Source organism: Chamaea fasciata, unplaced genomic scaffold (assembly GCF_029207755.1).
Source record: "Chamaea fasciata isolate MVZ Bird 193981 ecotype frontalis unplaced genomic scaffold, bChaFas1.0.hap1 SCAF_1, whole genome shotgun sequence".
Classification (NCBI taxonomy): Eukaryota; Metazoa; Chordata; class Aves; order Passeriformes; family Sylviidae; genus Chamaea; species Chamaea fasciata.
Window position 1 is genome coordinate 88,513,331 of NW_027094086.1, and position 26,794 is coordinate 88,540,124.

Here is a 26,794-nt window from a genome sequence, read left to right on the forward strand (position 1 = left end):
GTGGCAGATCTGTCTTGGTCATACCACTCCCTTTCAGAGGTACCACAGGTTAGGACAGTATCAGTTACTTAGGACAGTATCAGACTTTCACCCAGATCAGCTCCCTTTCCAGAGTCTTATGCTTAGATATTAATAGAGCCTTTTCACATTTATCTTGAGATACAGGAACATCGTTGGCAGGTTCAAGAGCTTTGCTTGACTTGATCAGTGATGGTTCAAATGGTTGTAGGTTCTGTCAGTGGTCACTGTGAAACCACCTCAACAGAACCATTCAAAGCCCTGGTTTGGACTCCAGCAAGGTCCAAGCAACTTCTGGGGTGCTGTTGAAGTACACCTTTATTTCCAGCCTCTGTCATGGAGCTGCCTGAAGCCTCCATCATCTTTTTCAGTGGATGCTGATCTGTCTCTGAAGCCTCAAGGTTGAAGCAGTGTTTGGTGGAGTGGCTCTGTAGTCACTGCTTGCATGCAGAGCATGACTCTCCATTCGCTTCCTTCAGTCCCAGTGTGGCTGTGTGGAACCACCCATGGGGTGAGAGGACCTTTGAGCTATTGCGCAAAGAAAGAGAAAGAGATTGCGTTCACCACCAGATACTCTCTGAGATGCACAATCCACATGCACATATGTTCCCCTCCCACACTTGCAGTCCCTTCAAAGCAGTGTGTTGGCATGGAAGAGAGGCAAGCAAAATTAAATGCCCTTTACCTTGTTTGCCCATCTGCTGTTTTTTTAACTGGAATGTTATTTTTCTCATATACTGAACGGCACTAAGATTTGAGTGAGAAGGTTTGTCTTTATAAATGTGAGCATGAGACTTAGTTCACAAATGTAAGTTCTGCTGCAGATTCATGGTGGACATATTTTGTATCTTCAGAGTTCTTCCAAACCCTTCCCAGATTATTATCCCTCTTTTTAAATTACTGCATGTTGTTGGCAGAATTACAGAGAGAGTTTTAAATAAATTATATAGATATACCAGCATTCTGCTTAGATAAACAAAGCATTGCATATGTCTTACCTTAAAAATTGCTGCTGTTTTCATGTTGTCATGTCCCAGCTTCCAGACAATTCACCAGCCCATCTGGCCCCAAAGGAGCAGCCAGGTCCCTTCCATCCTCTCCCCTCCTCACAGGCACTCCCATTCCTCCCTTCTGCCACTACACCTCTCCAAAAAAGCAGGTGGGAGCACTGCATGCTGGTGGTGTGCCCTGCTCTCTAGGCCATCACAGAATCATAGAATGGTTTGGATTGGAAGGGACCTTAAAGGTTCTAGCCTAGTTCTAGCCTCTTTTAAAGCCTCTGCCATGGGCAGGACCACCTTGCACTAGACTAGGTTGCTCAAAGGCTCATCAAACCTGGCGTTGAATGCAGCCAGACAGCTGCAGTCAATACTGTATTCTTTCACTAGGGGGAAATAGGAATTGGAATGAGAAGGGGAGATACCAAACAAAAATCTGGAAATGTGATGCTAGACAATTTATATGTTTGATTTACTAGCTTAGTGTGATGTCATCCTCCACAGATGTTTGCCCAAATTTTTCCAGGAGGTTCAAAGGCACAGGAACTCTCTGGATTCTTTGCTGCTGTGTGGTACTATCATTGTCCATTATAATTAGTCCAAGAAAAAAATTTTCTTTCCATTTTGTATTTGTAGGAAACTGCCTTACTTTTTGGGCAAGGTACATAACCGAGATCCAGAGTTCCATTTGATTCTTTTCCCCTTTTCATCCTTATCTTCAGCAACCCTATGGGCTAGAAATACAGTCATTTTAAATGGAAGTATATAATCTTCAGAAATTTCAAGTTGCAGTTATGTTGTGTTTGTTACTTAATGCTGGTGAGAGGATTAGCTTTTTTTTTTTTTTTACATACACCACAACTATCTAGCTTTTCCTTTCCAAGTATTCAAAACTACCACTTAGCAGTGGTATTTCAGGCAATTCACTTGTGCTTTTTCCTGATACCTGATTTCATCAAGTATTTGTATCTGCATTTAAATATGTCAATGCATCTATCTGAGAGATAGTTTATTTATATTGTGTGTCAATCTGTAAGGCTTTAATTCAAGACTGAAATGTCTTCCTAAAATATTTACATCAGCTCAGGCATCTATGATTGGCTTAATGCAGGAACTATTCTATGCTATAGTTCTATTCTATATATAGAACTATGTCTATAGCTCAGTCATACAAGATCTCATGTTTTCATAAAGTCATATCTCTTCTTATAATCTCTGATGTTTTCACATTGAAGGAATGTTGCGTGCTGCTAATAACAGCAGTGACAACTTGAAAGGTCCTTTCTGTCTTCAGGCACATGGAATGCAGGGGTTTGTGCCCACAAAGAACAGTGAGAAAACTCTCCTGACTTGTGTGGGAACAGAAATAGTCTCTGATATCATTTAACCTCGTTTTTCTTTGCTCGTCTTCAACAGTTAAGTACATTTTAATGTCCCCACTTAGCCAGTGGGGGCAAACTGATAAAAATGGAGATGTTTACGTGTTCTGTGCTCAGAGAGACAATGTTAGAATATGGGCTTAACCCGGGGAAGTTTTCTGACTCCTGTAAACCTCCCGCGTTGTGAGTCAATGTCTGTATCTGTTATTTCTATTTTCATTTTCTTTGGTTAGTACATTTAGTTTAGACTACTAGCAGATGAAGTCTGCTCGGTATATCCACTGCTGGTGCTAGACATAGCAAGAGCTGGTGTTGTTTTGACAGGCAGACAAACAGATTTACAGTTTTAAATTGAAAATTTCATCCTTTGGAGCTATTATGAGAACTTGGTTAAAACATTAATGGGATATTAAAGGAATAGTATTTTGACTTCTCCTGACAAGTATGGCAAATTTTCTGAGTGACAGTTCAGCAAAAGAGATTCCAACCTGCAAGTATAATTTTCAAGGGGGCATTTTACAAATTAACATAATAAAACAATCGTTGGAAAAGCATCTTCCTGATAGTAAATGGAAAATATCTATTCCAAATCTACTGTTAAATCAGTGGCTATATTTTCAGACAAAGCAACATTTTGAGCCTAGTCCTGCTTTAATGAATAGAAGGATTTCTTTCAACTTTATAGGATCTGGGGCCAGAACAAACTCATTTTTGTGGTGGGAGGATGCTGAGCTAACAAACTGGCTAATTTGAGAGCATACCTACGCACACGCGCGTAGTAAATTCAATAGGGTGCTAATTTTAGCTGATTCGAGCTGGGAGCAAGCCAGTTGTGGAAATGCAAGGTTTTTACTTGTTAGCTTCCTTGTAGTCTGCCTTGCATATGAGTAATGAGTGGGTTTTTTCATCCTTTCCTGATACTCCTTTAGCTCTGGGAGTTGTTCGTTTCCTTTAGTCTGCTTTGGAAGGGAAAAAATACAATACATAAATGGATGATGAGTGATGAGTTGCATAAAATGTACCATACTCTGGTAACTGTATGCTTATGGGCTGACCTGGATGGAGCCTTTCCTAGGAATCTCCTTGAATGTATGGATGTGTGAGAGGGCAAAAAGAGACTGTGCACATATGTGGATGCAGTGCAGGTGAGGCTGCACTTTGAAGGGGAAGGACTCTGAGTAGCTCGGAGGTCTCAGAATTGGGGGTTTCCCACTGATGCTGAAGCAAACCTACCCTGGGGAGATCATCATTCCCACCTGCAGCACAACAGAACGAGTTTCCACAGTCTGGATATTCCATAGTAAGGACATCCCTTGCATCTAGATTTCTGTCAAATGGACTTTTACTCTACTTATGTCTTGTTCACAGCACCATTTAGTCCCAAAAGAAAGACCTGCTGTATGGGACTTTTCCTACTCTCTTTGCCAAAACTCCTATTCCTTTCTCTGTCTTTAAATAAGGTTGTTAGGTGTGAGCTCTTTCCTACGCTTCATTCCTAGTGAATTGCTACAGCAGTATGGAAATTACTCCATTTGATCCCTGCTTTTCAAATGGAAGATTATGTTAAAGAAATGCAGAAAATGTGACTAAGGAGCTTGTTCTGTTTGAACATCATTATGTGCAAGGATGGTTTAGTTAACATCTTGTTCCTTTCATCTCTGTTTTTTCTCCCCAGACTCATGTTTGGATATTTTGTATTCAGTGTCTCATCTGACCATGTAGCAGTTGCTCTCTGCTGAAAACCCTTAAACTGGCTGCTGTATCATGAGCCTGTCTATCATTCTGTTTTCATGGTCTTTCTTCTTCAGCAGTGTTAGAGGTGAAAGTTGTGCTAATGATTTGCTAGCCAAATCCTAACTTTCCAGTACCAACCGGACATCCTTAAGTTACGAACAGGTACTTAAGTTGTGAAACTGTTGACAACATTGCCTGACACTCAAATAAAAATTCAGCATGTCCCTGAGCTATTTTAGTTAATTTCTGGCAGTGTACTTTCTTTAACTATTTATATTTAAGGTGTTTTTATTTTTACATGGATAATTAGGTGGAACTGGTTTCTGTTTTGGCTTTGACTGAGAGCTAATTAATATGCCTTTTGGGAGGCATCCTGTCTTTTTGGTAGTCTTTGGACTGCCCAGCAAGGAGGAGCTTCTCAGGCTGTGATTGCTGGTGATGTGAGTTACAATAGCATGGTCTAGCCGCTTTCTCATAGTCAATGTGCTTTATCTTTACAGCACTTAAGATGTGATTACTTTTCTTACATTAGTATGAAGGGTTCTGTGTAGATTAGTGTTATAAATGATCAGAGCCAATTTCCAAAATCAAAGATTTATTTAACAAATTTGAAAAGCAATTTCGGGAAACCCCACGATAAATCAGGACAACATCGATCGAATGTTGGGTGGACAATCCGGGAGCAGCAAAGGGTGCTTCTCCGGAGTACTGCCCACAAATTCGGGGTCTCAGGGCAGGTGTTTTATACCATTTTTCTACCCTGAGGCGAAAACAAGACGGTAACAAAGAACCCGAAGAACATGACATCATGTACATAACATAATCATTGAAATGTCTGGTGTCCGCAAGGGATATCTGAAAGAGTTTCCTGAGAAATTGAAAAGACGTCTGAATGAAAAGTCTCCGAATCTTCTGTCAGAAGGTTTCTGCAGCCCTCTGCCCAGATTGGTATCGGATCTCCTGATGAACTGTGAAGACGTGGTCAGCCCATGCTTAATGGGCCGTTTCCCGGTTATCTCTCTGGCAGATGTCGAGGTAACACCTTTGGACTGTGAAAAGACTGTGGTATGCAAAGAGATGCCCTGGAACTGTTTTCAGGAATTCAGGGGTTTTTACATTCCACTGCAAAGTTTTAATACACACAATTTTAATCCACGAATTTAATACTATGTATCTATTACATTAGGAATACAGAGCTGTTAAAGGGCTATAATGCAGAGCCAGTACATGAATACCATAGGGCTACTTAATACCGCAAATATTTTAAATTTTTTTCAGGATGTTTAAAATGCTGTAGTATATGCCCTTGCTAAATGTTCATACATTGCCATTTCATGTGTGTAGTTAGACATTAACTCTAGCCTGTGTGGTCAGTGTCTGCTGTTTTTGCATTGCTTTTCCTCTGTCTTTCAGTGTCAAGTCCTATGAAACTTCACAGTGGTTCAGCCTCTACTGGTTTCTTACACCCTAATAGTGGGAAATCTCGATCAGTATCAAATGTCACATTTCATTTAATGTGTGTCATGCTGGGCAGGAAATTAATTCTTTTGGGGGAAAACAGAAATTCTATTTCCCTTTGGTCAGAGATTGTCAGATGTGTTGAAGTGTTGCATCTGATTCCTGTTTGCATATGGACATTGGAATTTCTCGGTTGAGGCTCTTGTGTTACCTCAGTTGTCAGATGTTTATTGCTGTTTGATCTTCAGGGTCTTCCTCATCAAGCATGCTGATTTTATGGCCAAAAATCTGCTGGTTGTAACTTTCTTCACTTGAGATGCAAGATGCACTAAATGAGACCAAACTGTTCTAAAGAAGGTATTTCTTGGTCTTGTTAGCAGTCATGTCCTTTACACCTCATCAGAAGGTGTCTTAATGTGAGTAGCCATGACTTGAGAAGGTGCCGCCAGGAAGAGAGCTCCAGACTGCAGCTTATCACTTACTCTTTACCTGTCCCAAGGCCAAACAAGGGTTGGCAGGTTCTCACATCTGAGGTGAAACTGTATCATGGGAGAGCTTCCTGGTAAGTCCAAGCCCTATGCCTGGGGGCGAAGGTGTCTCCCTTTCCTTATGCTAAAATGTTATTGCACAATTTATAATGCTAATCCACTCTGCTCTCTGCCCTCGAAATGGTATTTCACCATATGTGAGGACTAGCTCAGAGGACACCTTTGTGTCTGGAACCTTTAAACCTGTCGGGTGCTTTTTTTCGCTTAGGAGGTTATGTGTGTTCCTGTTTCTTGGGGAGGAACCTTTTATGGTTTGAATTAAGAACTGGATCTAATCTGTATCTCTTCACTGTAGCTTCAATCAGTCCAGAACATTTTTCTCCCTTTTCAGCGTCAGTGTAACTTTGCAGCTTAAACACTGGTGAGGGAGGTCCTGAAACCTGGGAGCTGAGGAGCCCCTTGCTCACTCCCACATCAGCTTCCCTCTCCCTCACAGAAGTATAGGCAGGCCTATTATTTCAAGGAAACATTACTCAAAGGCAAGAAATACTTCTTCCTTTCCTCGGTGTTACATTCATTGGTAACATACCTTCACAATTCACTCCTGTAAATATGGAATTCGTGGAAACAGTAGATTGTGTTGTTTAAACTTTACCGTTTGTACTAAACATTATTAAATAATATTTGCCAGTTCTTAGCAATTGCTTGTTTTTGGTAGCCAGAAATCTGGGTATTTCTTGGAATGTCTGTAGTTGAAAACCCAAAAATTCCATATGAGCAGAATGTTTTTATATTGCATTGTTTTTGTTGAGGTGCCTGTTCGTTTTGCCATTAGTAAGATGAAATGTGAACAGAATTTAGTGGTGGAATTTGTTTCACGATGAAAGTCACAAGTGGGGAAAGGAATTAAGCAAAAAGGAAAAGAGAAAAGCAGGATTCCTGGAGATGCTGTTTCTGGTGTAGCGAGAGAATGTATCATTGGTGTGTATTCTGATGGTGATGACTTCTGTGGAAGCATGCAAACAGTGTCTTGGGTATGAACGTGAGCAAAAGTACTTTGCAGAGATTCAGCTCTATCTATTCCAGTCTCATAACAATGGAAGTTGATGCAAGCTCTGGTAACTATGATGAAATGGCTTCTATTTTAGAGTTGGGGCCAAGGGGACACTGTTTCCCGCAGTATTGGTGTATCTAGGTGGGGTTGATAAGGTCTGGCTAGGCGGACACCCAGAGGAGTGGTTCAACAGGTAGAAATTCAAAGCCCTGCACCCAGGCAGGAGACCCCCAGGCTGGGGACTGACAGGCCAAGAGCAGCTCTGTGGAAAGGTCCTGGGGGTGTGGTGCGCAGCAAGCTGGGCACCCACCAGCAGCACACCTGGCTGCTGGGGAGACCACAGCATCCTGGGCTGCGTGGATGAAGGCATGACCAGATCAGGGGAAGGAATTGCCTGCCTCTACTCAGTGATCCTTAGACCACTTTTAGACACTCCAGTTACACCAGCAGCACCCCACTCCCCCCAGTGCAGGAGGAACATCAGAAACCTGGAGTGAGTTCAGTGTTGAGGTACCACAGCCATCAGGGCTGGAGCATTTGCCCTCTGAAGAGAAGCTCAGGGCTCATTCAGGCTTGAGAAAAGGTGGTTTTGGAAATGGTTCTCATGGAGTCAGATCCTCCACATTGGAGAATGATGAGAGGATGAGAGGCAATAGGAACAAGTTGAAACAAGAGTGATGAAGACTGATTTGTTCCCCATGAGGACAGTCAAGCAGTGGAAGATGTTGCTCATAGAAGCTGTATAGACTCTCTCCTTGGAGGTTTCCAATACTTCATGGTTCAAAGCCCTATGGACTCAGGTCTGATCCCATAGCTGGCCCTGATTTGAGCAGGAGGCTGGACTAGAGATTTTATGAGGTCCCTTCCCACCTGAATGGTTTTGTGATGGTATGAAATACCAATTTTCAGTTTGGAAAATTTACTCAGTGGCAGAGGTGCTGGATGTGATTCCTGGTGTGGATAGATCAATGTATATTTTCCTCTATAATTACTTTTAATATATGAACTTGAGAAACACTGATTTTATGGGCTTGTCAGGGTGTGATGGTAGGGGGCATTAAAATCCAATTTGACTTTACAAAAATGTGTGCTGTCATCAAAGTTAGTGGCACTACTCAAATGGGTGTGGGTACTCCATATTAATGCAGGTGCACCTTTCCTGGAGGTTGTGTTAATAGGATATTTGGTATTTTGGTTAATAATGAGAAATTATGCTGATAAAATAGTCATTCCAGTGCAAAAATCTGATGTGAAATGACCCTTGAAAGAGGATTAGGGAACCTCTGCCTGACAGCCAGTACAATACCTTTGATGGGTCACATATCAATATTGTCTGTTAAAAACACAAAAAAAATAATCATGTGCTTACAGACATTGTGAAATCCTGAAGCTGTACTGAATTTATCCATGCCCTATGGAATCAGCTGCTGTTTCCTGGTATGAACTAAAGGACAGACATTGGTACAGAAGAACACTTGATCCAATCCCTGTCAAACTGCTTTAGCCTTTGAATGTCAATACTCCTCCCTACTTTTCTTTTCAACTAATCCATGTTAAAATGTGCTTTACATAGAAATCCAGTGTTTTTAGGGGTCTGCTCTAGATATGTTTGGACTGGTGTTCTCAGTAATAAAAGTACGTAAACATGCATTAATCCTTCTGACAGGGGTTTTCAAATACTGCTGATGACTTGGTGTGCCCCAAGTTCTGTCACTCGTCTTCTGACCTCTGAGACAGGGAGTGACCACCCTCTGGCCACTTCATGACATCTGAAATTGGGCACCTGAAAAAAGACTGTTAAAATTGTTGGTGATTTGCTTTAAAATCCTGTTCTATTTGTACTTAAAGTTAAGCATGGCACTTCTGTTAATCATGTTCGAATCTTTGTGTTAACTTGTTGGCTGTGAACATTTTCATAGTTGTATGGGTTGATTATGTAATCAAGGTTTTGTTGTTTGGAAAAAATGTAACTTTAGGGAAAATATTTATGGCTGTACTTAGCATGTAGGAAGCAGTATGAAGCTAAAAAGGTAATTTATTAAAAAATGAACATTTAGTTACTCCTTGATGCATTTAATGTGAGTTCTGGTGGACTTATATTTGCCAGTAAGACAGACTTCTTTATTTCATAATCATGTTCTGTACTTATCTATGGAAACAGATCCAGTGAGGTGATTCATGAGTGCTTTTGATAGTTTTGGTGAAATCAAAATTTAAGATTATGTAAAGCTTAGCTTAAATCAGAATAAGATCCTTAGTAACCATCTCTCTCTTTTGGAAACCCTTCCATCTTTGGATCACTAGCATTGTTGGGTGTCAGAGTAACCTTTTAGCTGTTCATTTAAGTCATCAATTAGTAGTTGAAGATTTTCAAAAGAGACTTTGTCTTACTTGCAGTGCCCAGAGAGCCAAAGTATGGATTAGGAGCTAAAGATCAGGCACTTGGATTTGGAAGTCTGGTCTTTGTATGGGAGCCAACAGTGATTTTTTTTAAAAAATTCTGCAATGTGAAGTGAGTGCATGAGATGGAAATCGTGGTGCTCACTGGACTGCAGGTATAGATAGTGGTTTCTTGCTCCATGTTCATAGGATGGCACTGAGGGAGAAGGGAGTGTTGCCCTACCTTGGTTCCCTCTTATTCTTTTGTTTAGGTTCAAGGCTGTAGCTCTGTTAGAAGGGAGCAAAAGAGAGTGGGTGTTATAATAACATGTAGGCTTTGAGACAGGCAGTTCTGGGAGTTACTTAAACAAAACCATTGAGATCATTTTGTCAAGACACTGTCTGGTTCACCAGTAAATGCTTTGGAAGAAAAAATCAGATCCCTTATAACTTCCCTTATTTGCTGTGTGAGTTACTCTGCAGATTGCTATCTGCACCATCACACCTGTTCTTCTTTTCTATTTCCTGTGCGTAGAGCGAAGTGCATCAGAGGAATTGTAGGTGAACATAATCATATTTAGAAACATCAGCTTTCTCTTGTCATGTTTTGAGTGCAGAATTCATGCTGAAGCAAAGGAATTAAGTGGAGAATCTTGAGAGCAGGCAGAACAAAGCCAACCAGGCAAAGCACAAAAGAGATGCTCTGGTGTCCCTGGAATGTGAAAAGTGAGGTACTGAGCACAGTGACATTGTCCCCTCTTCTCCTGGCCTGGGTAACTTAATCCTATTGGATGTAATACAGCTTATGAGAAAGATTCTTTTTAGACATCTGATTGAGGTGACTTCAGTTCTCAAAAATACCACTTCACCACCAGAGGAAAAGGGGAATTACCACTGAATGATGAGAATAGCTGGGTGACTGCAGAGGGGGTGAGCAGACCACATGGTGTGGCAGGGAAAGAAAGAAAAGCAGATCAACTTCATACTTTTTTTCCACGTGAGGATGTTTTTACATTCTTTTTGTTCAGTTTGTGGATGTGGGTACATGGATGGCCCTGTCAAGTCATCACTCTCCTGAAAGTTGCAAGGCAGAGGAGTCTTTAGCATTTGGGGACTGATGCATTCTGCCAGTTTTGTTGATTCCTCTGGAAATACTGATGCAGTTGACCTTTGTGCAGTCATGTAGCTGTAGATTAAAAACGTGTAGTGGAATACCATCAACATAAACTGGGAATACGAAGCAAAGACTTATACAAAAAGAATGACAAGCTAAAAGTAAGTGAAGCAAAGTTGTTGGTAGTTCCTTTTTTTCTCTAGATACACTAGAAATTTGGTTGTTAGCAAATATAAGGCGAGTATTTCCATTAAGAATAATAATAGATTTCTAAATTATGCAGGAGTAGGGTAGAACACAGGATTTAAAAGTTTTTTAAGCCACGTGAAGTCATTGTCAAGTAAGTACATTTACAAGATTTTATAGACGGATACACTGAAGCAATTCAGTGACTCCACCCCTGGGATCACAAAACATGTTAAAGGCAGAAATACAAATAAGAAGTTAGTTCTTATGATTTCTTCAGACTGGAATTTTATTGGTATAGAAGCAGCACAATTATAGTGAAGACTGAAAAAAAAAACTTTTTCTATATGTAATGCTATGCATAACTTGCCTTTTGTTTATTCATTTTTCTTTTCAACTTCGCAAACAATTTTTATACTTTGGCATGTGTTGAACATCATTTTGAAAAGTAAAGCAGTGAAGAGATTATGGAAAATTCTGATCTTGTTATTCAGAGTTAATGAATCTTTTTAATTGTTTGATTGATAGATTGGAGATACATTTTTACTTCCTTTAAGGCTTTTGTAAGCCACATTTTATCTTTCAGCTGTATTGGTTTCCAGTTCACTGCTACATTGTGCGGTTTGAGTATCCTTGTTCTTTGGCACTGTATGGTTGAAACCCAGAAACAGTAGCACTTGGATTTGAATATTCCGATATATCAGGAAGCAGCACATCATTTGATTGCTCGATTGCTGCAGTATGAAACAACTTAGTCTTTTTTGTTTACATTTGCTTGGATGTTTGGAATTCATGGCGCTCTTACTTTCCTAGCTGTGTAATCTACCCAGCTCTTCCCTTAGTGCTCTGGTACAAACATCGACAGTATGATTGGTGTGGAGGCGTGATTGTGACAGCACAAAAGCTACACTGTGTGCATAAAAGGAACCAAATCACTTATGCGCAATTAACGTGGCCACATTTCAGAGAGATCACCAAACCATGGCTAAAAGCACAGTTCTATATAATTACCTTGTTATTTTCTCTTTGATTTGTGTAAAACTGGTTTTTCTTGTTATTGAAGAAGAAACAGTTGCAGTAGACTATGAATTGTAAAGAATTCACCCTTAATAATATGAATGATAACTTATTAGTGTAAGTCACTATTAAATTGTAAAGCAATGGAAAGTACAAACCATTGTGATGGAAGATTGCTTGGCTTTGATGGAAGATTGCTTGGCTTTGAATATGTTAAATCCAGCCTAATAGGAACAGGTTTTGATGATACAGCAATAAATCCAAAGTTCATTTAAGGGTTAAGTGAACAATAACTGCAGAAAGTTCTTTCTAAATGCCCAAGAGGAGCACAAAGTTACCAGAACTAAGATTTGGAGCCAGTAGTTCTGGCAAGGGATTCAAGCATCTCTTTCATGGGACTGCTGAATGTGGCAAAACAGACTCTTACTCTTCATGGGTAAGCTTTCTCTAGTAGGGCTGGGAGAGGAATGGGTCAGGTTCTGCGGAGCTTTCACATTTGCAATGTATTATGTGTGCTGTGGTTTCAGCCCAGCCAGCAGCCAAGACTCCATAATTCCCATTCTAGCCACTGTAAAGAAAATTAACTCTACCCCAGCCAAAACCAGCACCACTGTGTTATATGTAGTCTTTAATCTTTCAGTTTGCAGGGTAATCTGAATATCCATTCACCCTAACTGAATATATGTGTATAATTTAATTGGTAGAAATTAGGTTTTGAAATTCCAAGCATCTGGCATTACCACGCATCCCAGCTGGGTTGTGCTCTGGCATGAAGAAAACATAACATCTTTGCTTTTTTTCCTCTACTGGTCACTTTGCATTCTCTTCTGCTAGACAAACTTTAGGCATTGCCTGGATTTCCTCTACACAGAGCAGGAATTTCACTCAGGGTTCATCAGCTACAGTGTCTTTTGTCAGATGCACACAATGCATTGGCTTTCCTCCCACCACAGTATGGAATCCAGCTGGTGTTTTTGCAAGGGGGCAGTCCTTGTGCCAGTCCAAGGGGCCGTAGGGTTGATGGCTACTGGAAAGTCTGAGATTCCTCCACTTGCGTCCTTGTGAAGTTGACTGTGAGAATTTCATCCCTTTATATGTTGTTGTAAGGCTGTTCTTTACCTAGAAGTGCACATAAACCTCTGTTCCTGAGTTACTCATGCAGGAAAAACTGCATGGGATTACTCAGTGCTGCTTTCCAAAATGTGTGTGTCTGAGCTTCCCCAGAGCCATCAGCCCTCCAGTCATGTCGGATTCCTCCTTTGCTTTTAATATTGGCAGTCAGATGAGTAGGGGTTTTGCTAACAGCATGATGGTGGAGTTGTTAAAGCCTAAAAAAATTAATTTACATCCATTTAATATTAAGCTTCCTCTGTCCTACCAGTGATGCTAGTGGAGGCAGTGGCTGTGGCTGTGTCTATGTTAGGATAAAAGTAAAACAAAAAAATTAGCTGATAGATTATCATTATTATTATTATTTGAGGTAGACAAAGGTGTGTAACTTGGGTATCCACTAAAAAAAACGCTTCTGTGTATCAACACTGAAATTCAGTCTATTTGTGATTTTCATTATAGAGGGAATCAGACTGTCTACAAATACAAGTGCTTCCTACAAAATTTTTCTGCTGAATAATGCTCCAATTCATTTGTTATTCCCTACCTCCCTGAAACTCTGCATGCATGTCTGCTTAAAATCAGGAACAAGTGTAGCTAGTATGAAATAATTCAAATTTAGTTTATTTTGTTTCATGATGCACAAATAGGAAGTCATTTAAGTGCGACTGATTTTATTAACCCACAGTAGTTGCTCATCTGAAATGCTATTGAAATTCTGTAATTGGAGCTTTGAAATATAGTATTTGACAGATGGTGTGGGTGGTTGTGCCATTTCCATGATAAATCTACTTAAAAATATAACCATGAGGAAGTTGTGTTCATTCCTTGACTATGGGAACATATAGATGGAAAAACTGACAAACATGACATATGTGTCTTGGTTCTTCATTTTCCTCCTATAATGATTTGAATTCTTAAACTAGTGCAAGAGAGAGGCTTCTTTTACTTGTCTGAAAAGGAGTTGCTAAAATATTCCTTCAGTAGCCTTCCTTTTCTTACATGTCCTTTGAAACTTTTCCTATAGTGAATTACTTTTGTAATGTCTTCGAGCGTCAGTTAGAAAGCATTGCTCATTTTAGATGAAAACAAAGTAGGAGCTTCTCTAAAATACATTTACTGTTAACTGAAAGTATTTGGTGTCTGGAGAGACAGACAGTCCTGTTGCCCCAGGGCTTACTGTTGAAACTTAGAGATGGTAAAATGGTATAAATAAAAACAATACTGCATTATCCAGTTTGAATATTCTTATTTTATTCTTTTTGTGTTTTAACAGAAATCACCGATGCTGGTACTAGAGGAACCCAAGATACAATTAAGGGTGTGAAAAGAAAAAAGATTGTGTCTGAAAACCATCTTAAAAAAATACCAAAATCGCCTTTGAGAAGCCCTGCTGAAGCCAAGGTTAAGCAAAATGTAGACCCTTCTCCGCTAAAAGCTCTTCCGGATGCCTCTGAACATGCCAAGGCACAGGATCACCTGCCTGTGCAAAATGGAAGTCAGTGTACCAAACAAAATGGGGGAGCACTTAGCGGTGAGATAAGTGTTGAAACAGCCAAATCAGAGACATCAATGCAGACAAAGCTTTCACTGACGCATCAGTCCTTAGATTTGTGTAAACAGGCAGCAGGGGATACTGATGCAAAGCAACTGAATTCAGCAGAGAGGAAGCCTCCCTCAAACTCCTCATCAAGTAATACAAAGACTGACAGTAATGAATGTATTAATTTTGTTGATTGCGGCACATCGTCCCCATGTACGCGTACTGCATTCGATGTCTTACTAAAAGCTATGGAGCCTGAACTGAACACCTTAGCACAAGAGTGCCCCCCTTACGGGATGCAGATAGAGAAACTGAGACCAAATAAAACTGTAAGCACCTCTTCTAGTCTCACGTCCAATACAATAAGTGTCCAAAATCAGTCTGCTTTGTCACAGCAGGAGTTTGCAGCCGGACCTCCTTATTACGCGTGTACGTTGAACAATGTGCATGTAGCAACAACAGCTAAGACTGGACAAGCACAAGGCCAATCAGTTTCTCATTCACAAGACCTTATTACTAAAACCAGTCAGCAAAATCACCAGGTTGTTATGTGTCCAAGCTTAACTAGGTCGCTGGTGCAACAGCAGAGTCAGGAAAACCCCAAGCTCCAGCAGATCTACAGCATAGCAGTAACTTCATCAGTCGTTCACACCTCGTCTTCCACTGTAACTCAGGTTTTTTCTCAAAACCCGCTAGTAGCTAGTTCATCTTCACCATTGTCAATTAACACATCAAGTTCAACACACTTGTCTATAGGTCCCGTGTATAATTCAGCCCAGATAGCATCAGTTGTAAACCATGGTGTAGAACAAATATGTAACCTCTTGAAAGACCAGAAGCCTAAAAAGCTAGGGAAATATGTCTGTGAGTATTGCAATCGGGCCTGTGCCAAGCCCAGTGTTCTCCAAAAGCACATCCGATCCCACACTGGAGAGCGACCATATCCTTGTGTGACTTGTGGGTTTTCATTTAAAACCAAAAGCAATCTCTACAAGCACAAAAAATCTCATGCACATGCTATCAAACTTGGACTTGTCCTACAACCAGATTCAGGTGGCCTCTTCTTATCTCATGACTCGGACAAAGCACTTAGCATTCATTCAGATGTGGAAGAAAGTGGTGAAAGTGAAGATGAAGGCACTGCAGATGAAAGACAAGATGATCAAGAACTGGAACCTGCACAATTAGTGAAAGTCATTTCAAGTGCAGAAACACTGCAGAAAGGAAGCCCTATTCCATTAAGCAACGCAGACTGTATACCAGGTGACTCTTCATTACATGATGCAGAACCTCAAGTAAGGGCAGCTCTACCAAAAGTAGTAGTTCATCCTGTAAATGTTTCTCCATTGAGGGCCGACAGCCCAAAAGTGACGGAGCCAGCACCTGAGCTTGCTGCAGCACAGAGAAAAGGAGATTCTAAAGTCACAACTCTTCAATCAAATTTAACACATACAGCCGCATTCAAGGAGAATGACATAAAGCAGCATCAGAAAGTAGAAGCAGGCCTTTTAGAGGAACAGCCAGGAACTACAGGAGGACCAGTGCATGCTCAACTCCAGAGACAACAAGCAACTGATGGTTCTCAAGATCAGCAAGGAAAATGTCTTCTGAGCCCTAGAAGTTTAGGTAGTACTGATTCTGGTTATTTCTCTCGTTCCGAAAGTGCCGATCAAACAATGAGCCCTCCAGCTCCTTTTGTAAGGGGGTTGTTGACCTCTGAGAAAGATCCAAATAAAAATCTGCCATGTGTGCCACGAGCAAGTGGCGTGGTAGCATCAGTGGTACAAACTGTCTGTGCCGAAAAAAATCTGATTCTCTCTGGCCAAATGCGACCTCCCTTGGCAACAAAAACTCTTGAGGAGCGTATCTCAAAGTTAATTTCTGATAATGAAGCTGTTGTGGATGACAAACAGTTAGATAGTGTGAAACCAAGAAGAACATCTCTTTCAAGAAGAGGAAGCATAGATTCACCAAAATCCTACATATTTAAGGATTCTTTCCAGTTTGATTTAAAGCCCATGGGAAGAAGAACTAGCTCAAGCTCTGATATACCAAAGTCTCCTTTCACACCCACTGAGAAATCCAAGCAAGTTTTTCTTCTTTCTGTACCATCCCTTGACTGTTTACCTATAACACGAAGTAATTCCATGCCTACCACCAGTTACTCAGCAGTACCTCCTAATGTTATACCTCCCTCTCATCCTCTTCGAGGAAGCCAGTCATTTGATGATAAAATTGGCTCTTTATACGATGACGTTTTTGTGTCGGGACCTGCTACTCCACTGAACCAAGGTGGACATCCTCGGACCCTGGTTAGACAGGCAGCAATAGAAGATTCTTCTGCTGGTGAAAGCCAAGGTCTTGGACCAGTGCGATCTGTAGAAGAAAGTTATCTGGGGTGTAATTTATCAAATGAATCCTTATTGCAAAGGAGTAAATCCCTGGCACAGGGATCAAATTTAGAAAAAACAAAGAAGTCCCCTCAGGTGCGAGGAACAATGTTTGAATGTGAAACCTGCAGGAACAGATACAGAAAACTGGAAAACTTTGAAAACCACAAGAAATTTTATTGTTCAGAATTGCATGGACCTAAAACTAAAGCAGCAATCCGAGAGCCTGAGCACAAAACTGCTCCAAACAGTACACAGCCTCAAATTCTACACTACAGAGTCACAACTTCAACTGGTGTCTGGGAGCAGACAACCCAGATAAGGAAAAGAAGAAAAATGAAAAGTGTTGGTGATGATGACGACCCACAGCAAAATGATACAAGCGTATCATCAAAGAACACAGAAGGCCAAAGCAAACCAGCAAATTCTTCCAGTCTGTCAAAACACAGTGCCACAACCGTGGTAGGACCACAACAACCAAGCAAACTTCTGCTTCAGAATTCCCAAATTCAGCTTGTGGCTCGCGGTGCAGATAAGACTACTGAGCCAAAGATGGCTCCACTCATTGAAAAGCAGGCAAGTTCAGCTGTGCAAGAAAAGGTGGAGTTAAAAAGACAAGGGACTGGCATTTCAGTAATACAGCACACAAATTCACTGAGCAGAAATAGCTCGTTTGAGAAATCAGAGTCGTTTGAAAGAGTATCACCAGTTTCTTCTCAAGAGCCCAACAAGGCTGCAAAGCACCGCTCTTTGAATACAGTTGTAATCCAAGAAGACAGACACTCTCATCTGAGCACTCCCCAGCGTCACCAACCCTTGTCATCAGAACTGCCTAGAGGGGAAGGTCAGGGAAGCCAGTTAGCTTCTAGTGAGAGAAGTGCGCCACTTCAGCCTTCAAGACTTGTTCGCCAGCATAACATCCAGGTTCCTGAAATACTGGTCACAGAAGAACCAGACAGAGAGCAAGAAAACCAATGCAGTGACCCAGAAAAGACAGAAAGATTTAACTGGCCACAACGCAGTGAAACACTGTCAAAATTGCCAACAGAAAAGCTTCCACCGAAGAAAAAGAGAATTCGGTTGGCTGAAATAGAACATTCATCTGCTGAATCAAGTGTTGACTCCACACTTTCCAGAAGCCTAAGTCGGGAGAGTAGCTTGTCTCATGCCTCCAGCTTCTCAACTTCACTCGATAAAGATGAAACTTTAAAGGCTGAGAACCCTTCCAAAGCAGAGTCTGTTAGTAAGTCATCAGAATTCCTCATGATTCCTGCTGGCTCACACGCACTGGCAGTGCCTGGACCTCATTACCGGGAAATGAGACGTGCTGCCTCAGAGCAAATCAGCTGCACACAGCCCTCGATGGAGGTTGTGGACTACAGGAGTAAGTCTTTCGACTGCGGAAGCATGTCTCCATCAAAACCTGTCCCACTTGTAGAGGTAGCCACTCCAAAAGTGTCATCTGCAAATGGAGCTGCTGGACACGTGCCTCTGCTGGAAAGGAGGAGGGGGCCATTTGTAAGACAAATATCTTTAAATATTGCTCCAGAAAATCAACAGCCTCAAGTGAAATCAACTTCTTCATTGCAGGCAGCTCATGCCGCAGATGTGCCCACAGTGCCATTGCACAGGCTGCAGACCTCTGGCAAATCCTCAGTGGAGTTTCCTTCAAGTACTCAGCATTCACAGACTAACCCCAGGCCTCATTCAGCGATTCAAAATTGTAATCCTGTTAGCCTGTCTTCAGCTCAGCAGCCTCTAGATCACATGTTGAATAATCAAGGCCAGCCATCCTTGACTCATCAGCCTTCCCAACCATCTACTAAAGCATCAGCCCAAGGGGAGCAAGCAAGCACAAACTCACTTTCTTGTCATCCTGATGAAAAAAGGGACTGTTTTGCTCCAAAGTATCAACTTCAAGTTAAAACGTTACATATAGGTCAGCCATACTCTTCTAAATTGCTAAAAAATACTTTATCAACTCAGATTAGTCCGAGTCAAGTTGGGGTGGACCAGAATGCATCTTCCTTTGAAGTGCAGACAAAACTCTCTGACATGTCTAATCCATACTCTGTGCCTCCTTTAAAGCAAATTGTTCCTAATAACTGCAGCAGTCAGATGCATCAGATTCCTCCTTTTGTGGTTCCCGTCCGTATTCAGAGCAGTATGCCATCCTATGGCTTCGCAACTGTTACACCCCTGCCTCACATTTTAGTGACGCAGGATCAGGGAAATCAGTCTGTCTGCAAAACAAATGTTATGACAGTGCCATCGCTTGAAGGCAAAACTCAGCTGCCAAAATCTCACAAAGATAATCAGAGGACTTTGCCAAATTCATTTGAATTTGAAAATTCACTACCGGAAAGTGCAAATAGTAATTCGCCTTTGTCAAACTCTTTGAATATCATTCAGAAAGTGCCAGTTAGCGGACTCTTGCCTCAACCAGAAGTTACAGCTTCAAGTAAACGAATGCTTTCCCCAGCAAACAGTTTAGATATTGCCATGGAAAAACAGCAAAAACGTGTTAAAGATGAGAATGGAGCTGCTTGTATGACAGATGCTAGACCATTGCATTCAGGGGATGTAAGACCTAATGACCCTACTAGTAAGCAAAAGAAACCAGTTTTGGTAAGACAGGTTTGCACCACAGAGCCTCTTGAAAATCACCTCTTGGATCCTGATGTTGTTCCACAGCATGAAAAAGGCAGCAAGGCTAGTACTTCAGACCTACCTGACCATCAATTGTCTGACACTGGGGTTTCAGAAACCCTAAAGAAGTCACCAGAATCCGAAGACCTTAAGTCTTTCACATCACCGGTGTTCGTAGTTAGGAAACCTTCGGAGTTGTCTCCAGTGAATAGCCAGAGTTCTCTTCTCAAGGCTGTAAGTAGCAGCCAAGAAAGAAGGTCCCCGAATAACAGTGATGAGAGCACCCACATCAGCAGCCTGGGCCAAGCAAAGCCTGTGGCGACACTGGCTGTGATGAATACAGGAGAAATGCAGAGGTTGTCATTTCCGAGCCTCAAGACCACAACGAATTTTACCTGGTGTTACCTCATGAAGAGAAAACCATTGCATCTGCTGCAAAATGATCAAAAAATCTCCGCCTATTCTACATGGACCATTAGTCCCAACAACCCAAATCCACTTGGTTTATCAACAAAGGTAGCTCTCTCCCTCCTCAATTCCAAACAAAAAGTTGAGAAACCACTGTACACTCTAGCAAGAACTACGCACCCCAGATCTGATGTATTGGTTTATTCAAGCAAGTGGAAGAACAGCTTGACCAAGGTACTTAAGCTATGTTTGACGTATACTGATCATTTACAGAGGATTTGCTTTGGAAATCATGCTTCTTCATATTTTAGAAAATGTAATATGCCTGACACATACCATATATGTGCTTATTTATTATTCTAATTATGCTGGACCAAACTACTAAAAAGATCTTAGGTAATTAAATTTAGAAACCTGTTCATAAGGATTTATTATTTTTTTATGGAAATTAGTTCCTGGCTTTAAATCTGTGTATTGAGTGTTTATTGTGGCAGGAATGTGTTTGGCTTTTTTTGTCTTGCAAAGGGTAGAGCAAAATAAGTCTGATGTAATTATTATTTTAAACACTTCTAACTTAAATTAATTTAAGATCATAATTGCATATTTTGCCTTAAAAGTCAGCTTAGGAAATAACAATAAGGGTATTTTCTGCTTCAAAAGAGTGCTCAGCTTGAACAGGTGTCCATGGATACTCCATGAAAACAGTTTTCTCCATCACTTATTATCTAATTGTAAGAGGAACAGTATACCATTTCTCTTTCTCCCACCTAGATTAAGCAGTGGTGTGAAATAATAACAAAAATAATAAGGTTTAAACAAAATTGCCACTGTCATAAAACCACCGATAACTTCTTGGATTGATATGGCTCCAAAGACAACATTAAATCTTGTGCCAAAGAATGTAATCTAGGCAAAGGTTGTGACCCACATAAAAAACCACATCACTACAGAGTCCAAAGTGGCAGAGCAAAATAATCTCTTGTTATTTCCTTAGCTGTTTGGGGCTGCACAGATGTGATCAAGATTTTACTTGCTGGACAGTTTTGCTATGGACAGGACCAAAGCTGTTTGGTTGAGACTGGATTTGGTGTTCCTTAGTGATTGAACCACTGCTGTGCATGGGTGAACGTGGCTCTTAGCCCCACATTATAGCAGCAGGTGTCAGTGTCTCCGTAACAGACCCAGTAGTGAATTTTACTGTCCCACCTACTGAAGCTGTAAACCTCTCTGAAACGTGCAGCACGGCTTTGCACTTTTCCTTGCTCTGCGCCGCATACGCCATGTCTTTGGTGCCAAATACGTTGGAGCTGGCAAAAACAGGGCATCAGCAGAGCCACAGACCTTCCTTTCTCCATGATCCTTCAGGCCATGGGAATGGTTTGGCAAGGGGGTAGAAGTGACTGTAACTTGTCCTACTGCCATCAGCAAAACGTCCCAGACATTGGGACTCAGGGTCCATATGTCTCTAGAGGAGACATTCCACAGCCTTGGGAAAAGACCCCTATTTGTGTGGGTGTTGAGGGGCAGAAACTGCTGCTGTCAGAGGTCACCCTGGATTGTTTCTGTGTCTGCTAAATGTTTTGCTAAGATACAACATTGTCAGTGGAGAGAAAAGCAATAGGAAGAGAAACTGTGTGGTAGGAAGAAGTAGTTTCAGAATTACAGGGTGAGTTGAGAAGATATGCTGAAACCTTTAAGGCCAAAAGGGCAGTGGAGTTAAACCTGGTCCTCCTGAATCAGTGGGAGACTTGCTAACGTTTATATTGGAGTTCAAAACTTTATCCATAATGTTTCCTGCATAAAATGCATACAGGCTGCCGATTTTGTTTTAGTGCTGTAGTTGAATCGAATTGTTGGTTCCATGTTAGTGTGCTGCCTTTGTTTAAACTCCTACTACCTTTTTTTTTTTTTCAGTCTGCTTCCTCATACATTTCATGGGATGTTACACTTAAATAGAGCTAATTAAAAAAAAAAAAAAAAAAAAAAAAGGAAACAAATGTTTAGCTTTTTTCATTGTATGTAGTTGAGTGAGTCTTTCTAAGGCAAGTCTTACATCCTTGTGTCATTGAGTCATGTTTGTTTTATTTTTGAAGATCAGTCTATCACAGAAGAAATTCTGTGATAACAAAGCAATTGTATGCTTCTTGAAAAATAGATTTTCTGTACAAACAAATTCTGTTTAGAATACAAATAATGGATAATAATGTTTTGAAAAAATATTTTGACAGCACTGTTTTAAAACACTCCAGGAGTGCTTAAATGCTGTAATAGGCAGCTGTCAGGTACATTTACAGTGCTTCTGCCACAAAAGAAACACAGTTACTAATCTTTCTTCAGTCTTTCTTGCTGACGTTTTGAATGAAGCAAATGAGCATGATGGAAATGAAGAGGTTTTTAAGCTCTGCTTGGGCTGATTTGCCAGCTTTGCTCAGAGCCATTGCTAAGGAAAAAAGTGCAGCAAATAGCACCAATTAAAGTTTAATTGGCACCTTAGATCGTATGAGCAAAGTGTACCATGGCAGAAGTTAAAAATTTTAAAGATCTGATAGGTTTTTCTATCTAATACTTCTAGAGTTTGTCTGCTTTCCCTTCTGATGATTTGGTCAGCAGGATTTCAGCTGGTTTCCAGAATGATGCTGTTGCTGCTGCTGTTACAATACACCTCTGTGTTACCAGTCTCCAGTTAGACCTGGTAATAGAATAGCTGATGCCAGCTTGGAAACTGCCTCACAGAAGCCATGGTTAAAAAAAGCAAAACCTGGAATTCCTCAGCTCAGGTCCAGTAATTCCACTAAGGTTTTTTTGTTGTTGTTGGAGTCTGAGGATGGAAAACATTGGAGATAATTTTGCAAATTTATATTCCATTTAAAACCCAACAAAAAAAGGCTAACAAAAAACCCAGCACAAATAAAGCCAACGAAAAAAATAGCAAGTGATTCTAAAAAAAAAAAAAAAAAAAAAAAAAAAGTGGTTGATTTCCTGCTGAGAAGCTTTGCAGGTTCCTGAGTTCCTTGGGAAACCATGGTTTGGATTGCAGGTGTTGGGGGTTGTGTTTGCTCAAGTGGTTTGCACATTTTAACCCTGATCTGACAGAGAGCTTTAGGTGCTACCACAATCCAATTTAAAAATAATAATAAAAATGCAGCACTGTTATGTCTCATCTCCTCTCTAACAGCCATAGCCCTTTCCAGACTCATTTGGCATATTCTGTTCGTGGGGCTAGAACTGCTGATCTTCTCACCGAGATAAAGCAACTTGCTGAACTGTTCTGGGTTTGTCCCCAGAACTAAACCATGTTTACAGGCACCTCGTGCTGCTGCATAACCGCTACTAATCACTGTCACAGAAAAAGGCAGTTCTTTCAACAATAGGTACCATGGGAAAGGAAGATACACGTGAACAGAATGCAAACAAAAAGGAACCCTGGGACTTTGTTTGCTCTTCACAATTCACTGCTCAGAGGCAATAGGTGAAGTTGCCACGTTCCAGTGATTCAGTAAACAAACCACAAAATGTTATTGTGAAAGAAGCTCCTGGAATGAGTGCAGCATGTTAAAATGTAACAGGAGGTTTCACCTGCATGGAAAAGGCTTATCTCCCTCATCTTTTTATTTTATTGTTGCATTTATTACTACTTTTTACCAGTTTTCCTCACTTGAATTCACTGGTGTTATATCAGGAGGTCTTTCTCAAGTCTCCACATTGGTCTTGGCTCTTCTCACTAAAGTGAATCAGTAGTGTGTGCAGTATTCCAGGGTGATGATTTTTGAGCAAGGATAGGCTGAAGAATGGAAAGTTTTTCCTAACTGTGGATAGCTGTCCTTTCTTGGATGATATGCCACAACAGTCCGGCTCACCACTGGAAAGTAGTTAAATGCAGAAGATTTTTATGTGTAAACTAGCAAAAGTTTTAAGATTAAAAAAAATTTCCCCAAGTGGCTATGTGCCAGTGGGAAAAATGTTTAATGAATATTCTAATCTGAAATTTATAACTTTGATGATTCAGGCTGCGAGCGTGTTTTTTTTCCAAAGGATGTTGTAAAGTACCGGGAGTATCTGTTGAACTCTGGTCCCTAAGCAGCCCTAAGAGGAATTTTTTTTTTTTTTTTCAGTTTTATGCCAGTAATTGAGGACAGTGGAGTTAAATCGGAGCAAGATGAGTAAAGTAGAAATTAATCATGGTCCTTGTCTATACTGGAGTAGAGAGACAAGTTTCTCTGTTAGAAACAGAAAGCAGAAGTAATCATAGAGAGGAACATTTTACAGCACTGCTGTTTTTCTGCCCTTTCCACCAGTTCATGTGGGGCTTGGGCGGATGTCAGGTGAGGTACCTTAAATGATTTCCATGCAAGAAACCTGTGCACCTTAGAGACTGGTTGCTTTTTAAAATGTACAGAGGGCCCAAGTCATTTTCATAATCAATTTGAAATTTTTCAGCAAAAGATAAACTGATTGCTTTTTTCATTGTCAGTGAGCGTTTCTGTAGATTTCTGTTACTCTGATATCAGCAGTTTGCATGTCCAAGACACTGAAACAATTTCCTAAAGTAGCAAATAACCAGTAAACTAAAGTACAGCAGGGGAGGTAGATAATTTTAACACGTAAGTTGGGCTGTCTTATATCTGTACATAGACGCGTGCTTTAAAGAAAAAGAAAGGGTAGTGGGAGCATCAGAGGTATTTGGTTTCATGATAGTTTTTGCATTCTGAGTGCTTTTGTGAATATACAACTTATTGCAACACTTTCATCATAGTTTGGATAACATCATGGGTCTAAGACTTCTGTAATCTTTCTTTTTCTTTTGTCTTTTCACTACTTAAAATTAAATCTGGAAAAAAAATGGTATATAGTATTGAAAGATCAGGCACTTAAAGGTTAGATTATTTCAGCTGCTGGGAATATTTATGTGGTTGGTTTGTTGTGTGTATTCTGTATTTTCCACAGCTCTCTTCCTGTTAAGCTACAAATGTCACCTTGTTACTCTTTATTTGCAGTGAAAACAAAAGCAGTTGATGTGCCAGGTAGTGTATAGGAACTGCAGAATAGCTGAGTTGTGATTGTTGGAGCAGGCTTCACTTCTGATATTTCTCATCCAGAACATCATCTCCTTTCACCTTGTATGAGTGCTGTTAAAACATGCAGGGTGAAATTTCTTTCTTCCTACACACAGGCAGAGTTGTCATGTGTGCTTTGGGAGAAGTACTCAGACGTTTGAAAATGCAGCCTGAATCAATCCAGAGGGCTGTATGAGGGCATACGGATTGGGGTAGTGCTTGTGCATGTGCAGCTTCCTGGAGCTTTCAGTTGAATAGGAAGATGCTTTTCCTCTGATGTGTGTTAATTCCTTATCACGTGGGAATTAGAAGTGAAGGCAGTGTCTGAGGCTGCATGAAGGACAATGGGCAAGGACCAGGTGCTAGAATGATGTCACCCTTCAATGTATGTAGCAACCAGCATAACTGATCAGTCATTTTAAGCCAGCCAGTGAAGTCATTGCTCTTGCCAAGAATACACAAGCTTACAACATTAAATTTTATAATGAGTGAAAAACATAAGGCCAGACTTTTCTTTTCCTCTCATCATTTTATTCACTTATCAATATGAGCAAGTGAGGTAAATATGCCAGCTACGTGGGTAGAACAGTTTATAAATATAGCAGTAATAATTGCTGGCTAATTGGATAATTTCTTCATTGTTGCGCATTTTACAAATATCCCAGCATTGGAAGGAGTAGATTTTAATTGGCAAATGTTGGGGGAACTCATCCTCCTTAAACAAAAAAAAAAGTTCCTTGACTAATAATCAAGGAAAATAAAGAAATATAATCTCGTTCTGCTAGACAACTGTATGCTTTGTCTTGTAATTTGGTCTGGCAATAGGATTTTAAGTGTAGAGTCTTGCTTTGGAAGAGTTCTGGAACCCCTGTTAATAACCTCACCAAATCAGGAATAGTCAGTCTCCAGAGCAAAAGTGCTGTAGTTCTTGAAAAATATTAGCACTCAGAAATGTTACCTGTTAATAACCTCCCTAGGTACACCCCTCAGTCCCACCCTTCTCCTTTATGCTGTGCCCTGGGAAGGCAGCTCTTGAGGGCCATGAGGTGTTGCTGTGTCCTGGGTCAGCAGATGGGTTGGTCCAGTTGCTGCTGTTCAGGAAGCACTTCAGTTTGATTGTACGCATCTTTCTCTGAAGGCTATTTGTGAGCTAGAAAGCATCACCTTCATCTTCCCAGAACAAGGAAAAGGAATGTCCTACTCCAGACTCAAAGCATTCCTGGTTTCCTACAGGGCAGTAACGTGTATGGATTTAGAAGTCCACAAAGAGGCAATGCGTGGTAGAGAAGAAGTTTAGTAAAAGATATTTTTTGTTTCATGTATCTTAGCAGTTTTGGAAACCAATTATTAGAATTGTGGCTTTTACGATGCTTTTATTCACCCTAACTTGAATGTTTGAATAGCTTATGAAAGACGCTAATTTTAATGATAAGCATATCTCACTTTCTTTCAGAGAGCATTAAATAGGAAAAAATTGACTCCAACTGAATTCAGCAACAAGGAAAACTCTGAATCAAGCACTGAGCATGATAAAGAAAACTCCTTTATCAAAACTGTACCAAGAAGAGTTAAAATATTTGATGGAGGGCAAGTATTCTGCTTTGTATACTAGATAGTCATTGGAAAGATATTTTTTCCTAGATTCTAGACTTTACAGAGATGTTTCTTCCTGATTGATTTATTTTAAAGAACAGTTCCCATATTGTGGTCTGTGGATGTTGGTTTATATTTCCAAGAAAAATGGAAAGTCATCAGTAGCATGGAGCCATGAGAGTTATGAGAAGGGGTAATAAAATAAAGAACAGTAGACAGTGC

The 26,794-nt window shown here is 40.6% G+C and overlaps 1 protein-coding gene across 8 annotated transcripts in view; it reads left to right on the top strand.

Annotated features, from left to right (window-relative positions):
* The window catches only part of HIVEP1 (HIVEP zinc finger 1), a 129,263-nt gene that overhangs the window by 75,794 nt on the left and 26,675 nt on the right, over window positions 1-26,794 (top strand). For all 8 annotated transcript variants that reach the window (XR_010721908.1, XM_066188240.1, XM_066188249.1 and 5 more), the window contains 2 exons: window positions 14,212-20,159; window positions 26,433-26,566. Coding sequence is in view for 7 of the 8 variants with exons in the window: in XM_066188240.1 (XP_066044337.1) it covers window positions 14,212-20,159; window positions 26,433-26,566 (6,082 nt within the window). In the remaining variant the exon portion in view is untranslated. The remainder of the gene's footprint in view (window positions 1-14,211; window positions 20,160-26,432; window positions 26,567-26,794) is intronic.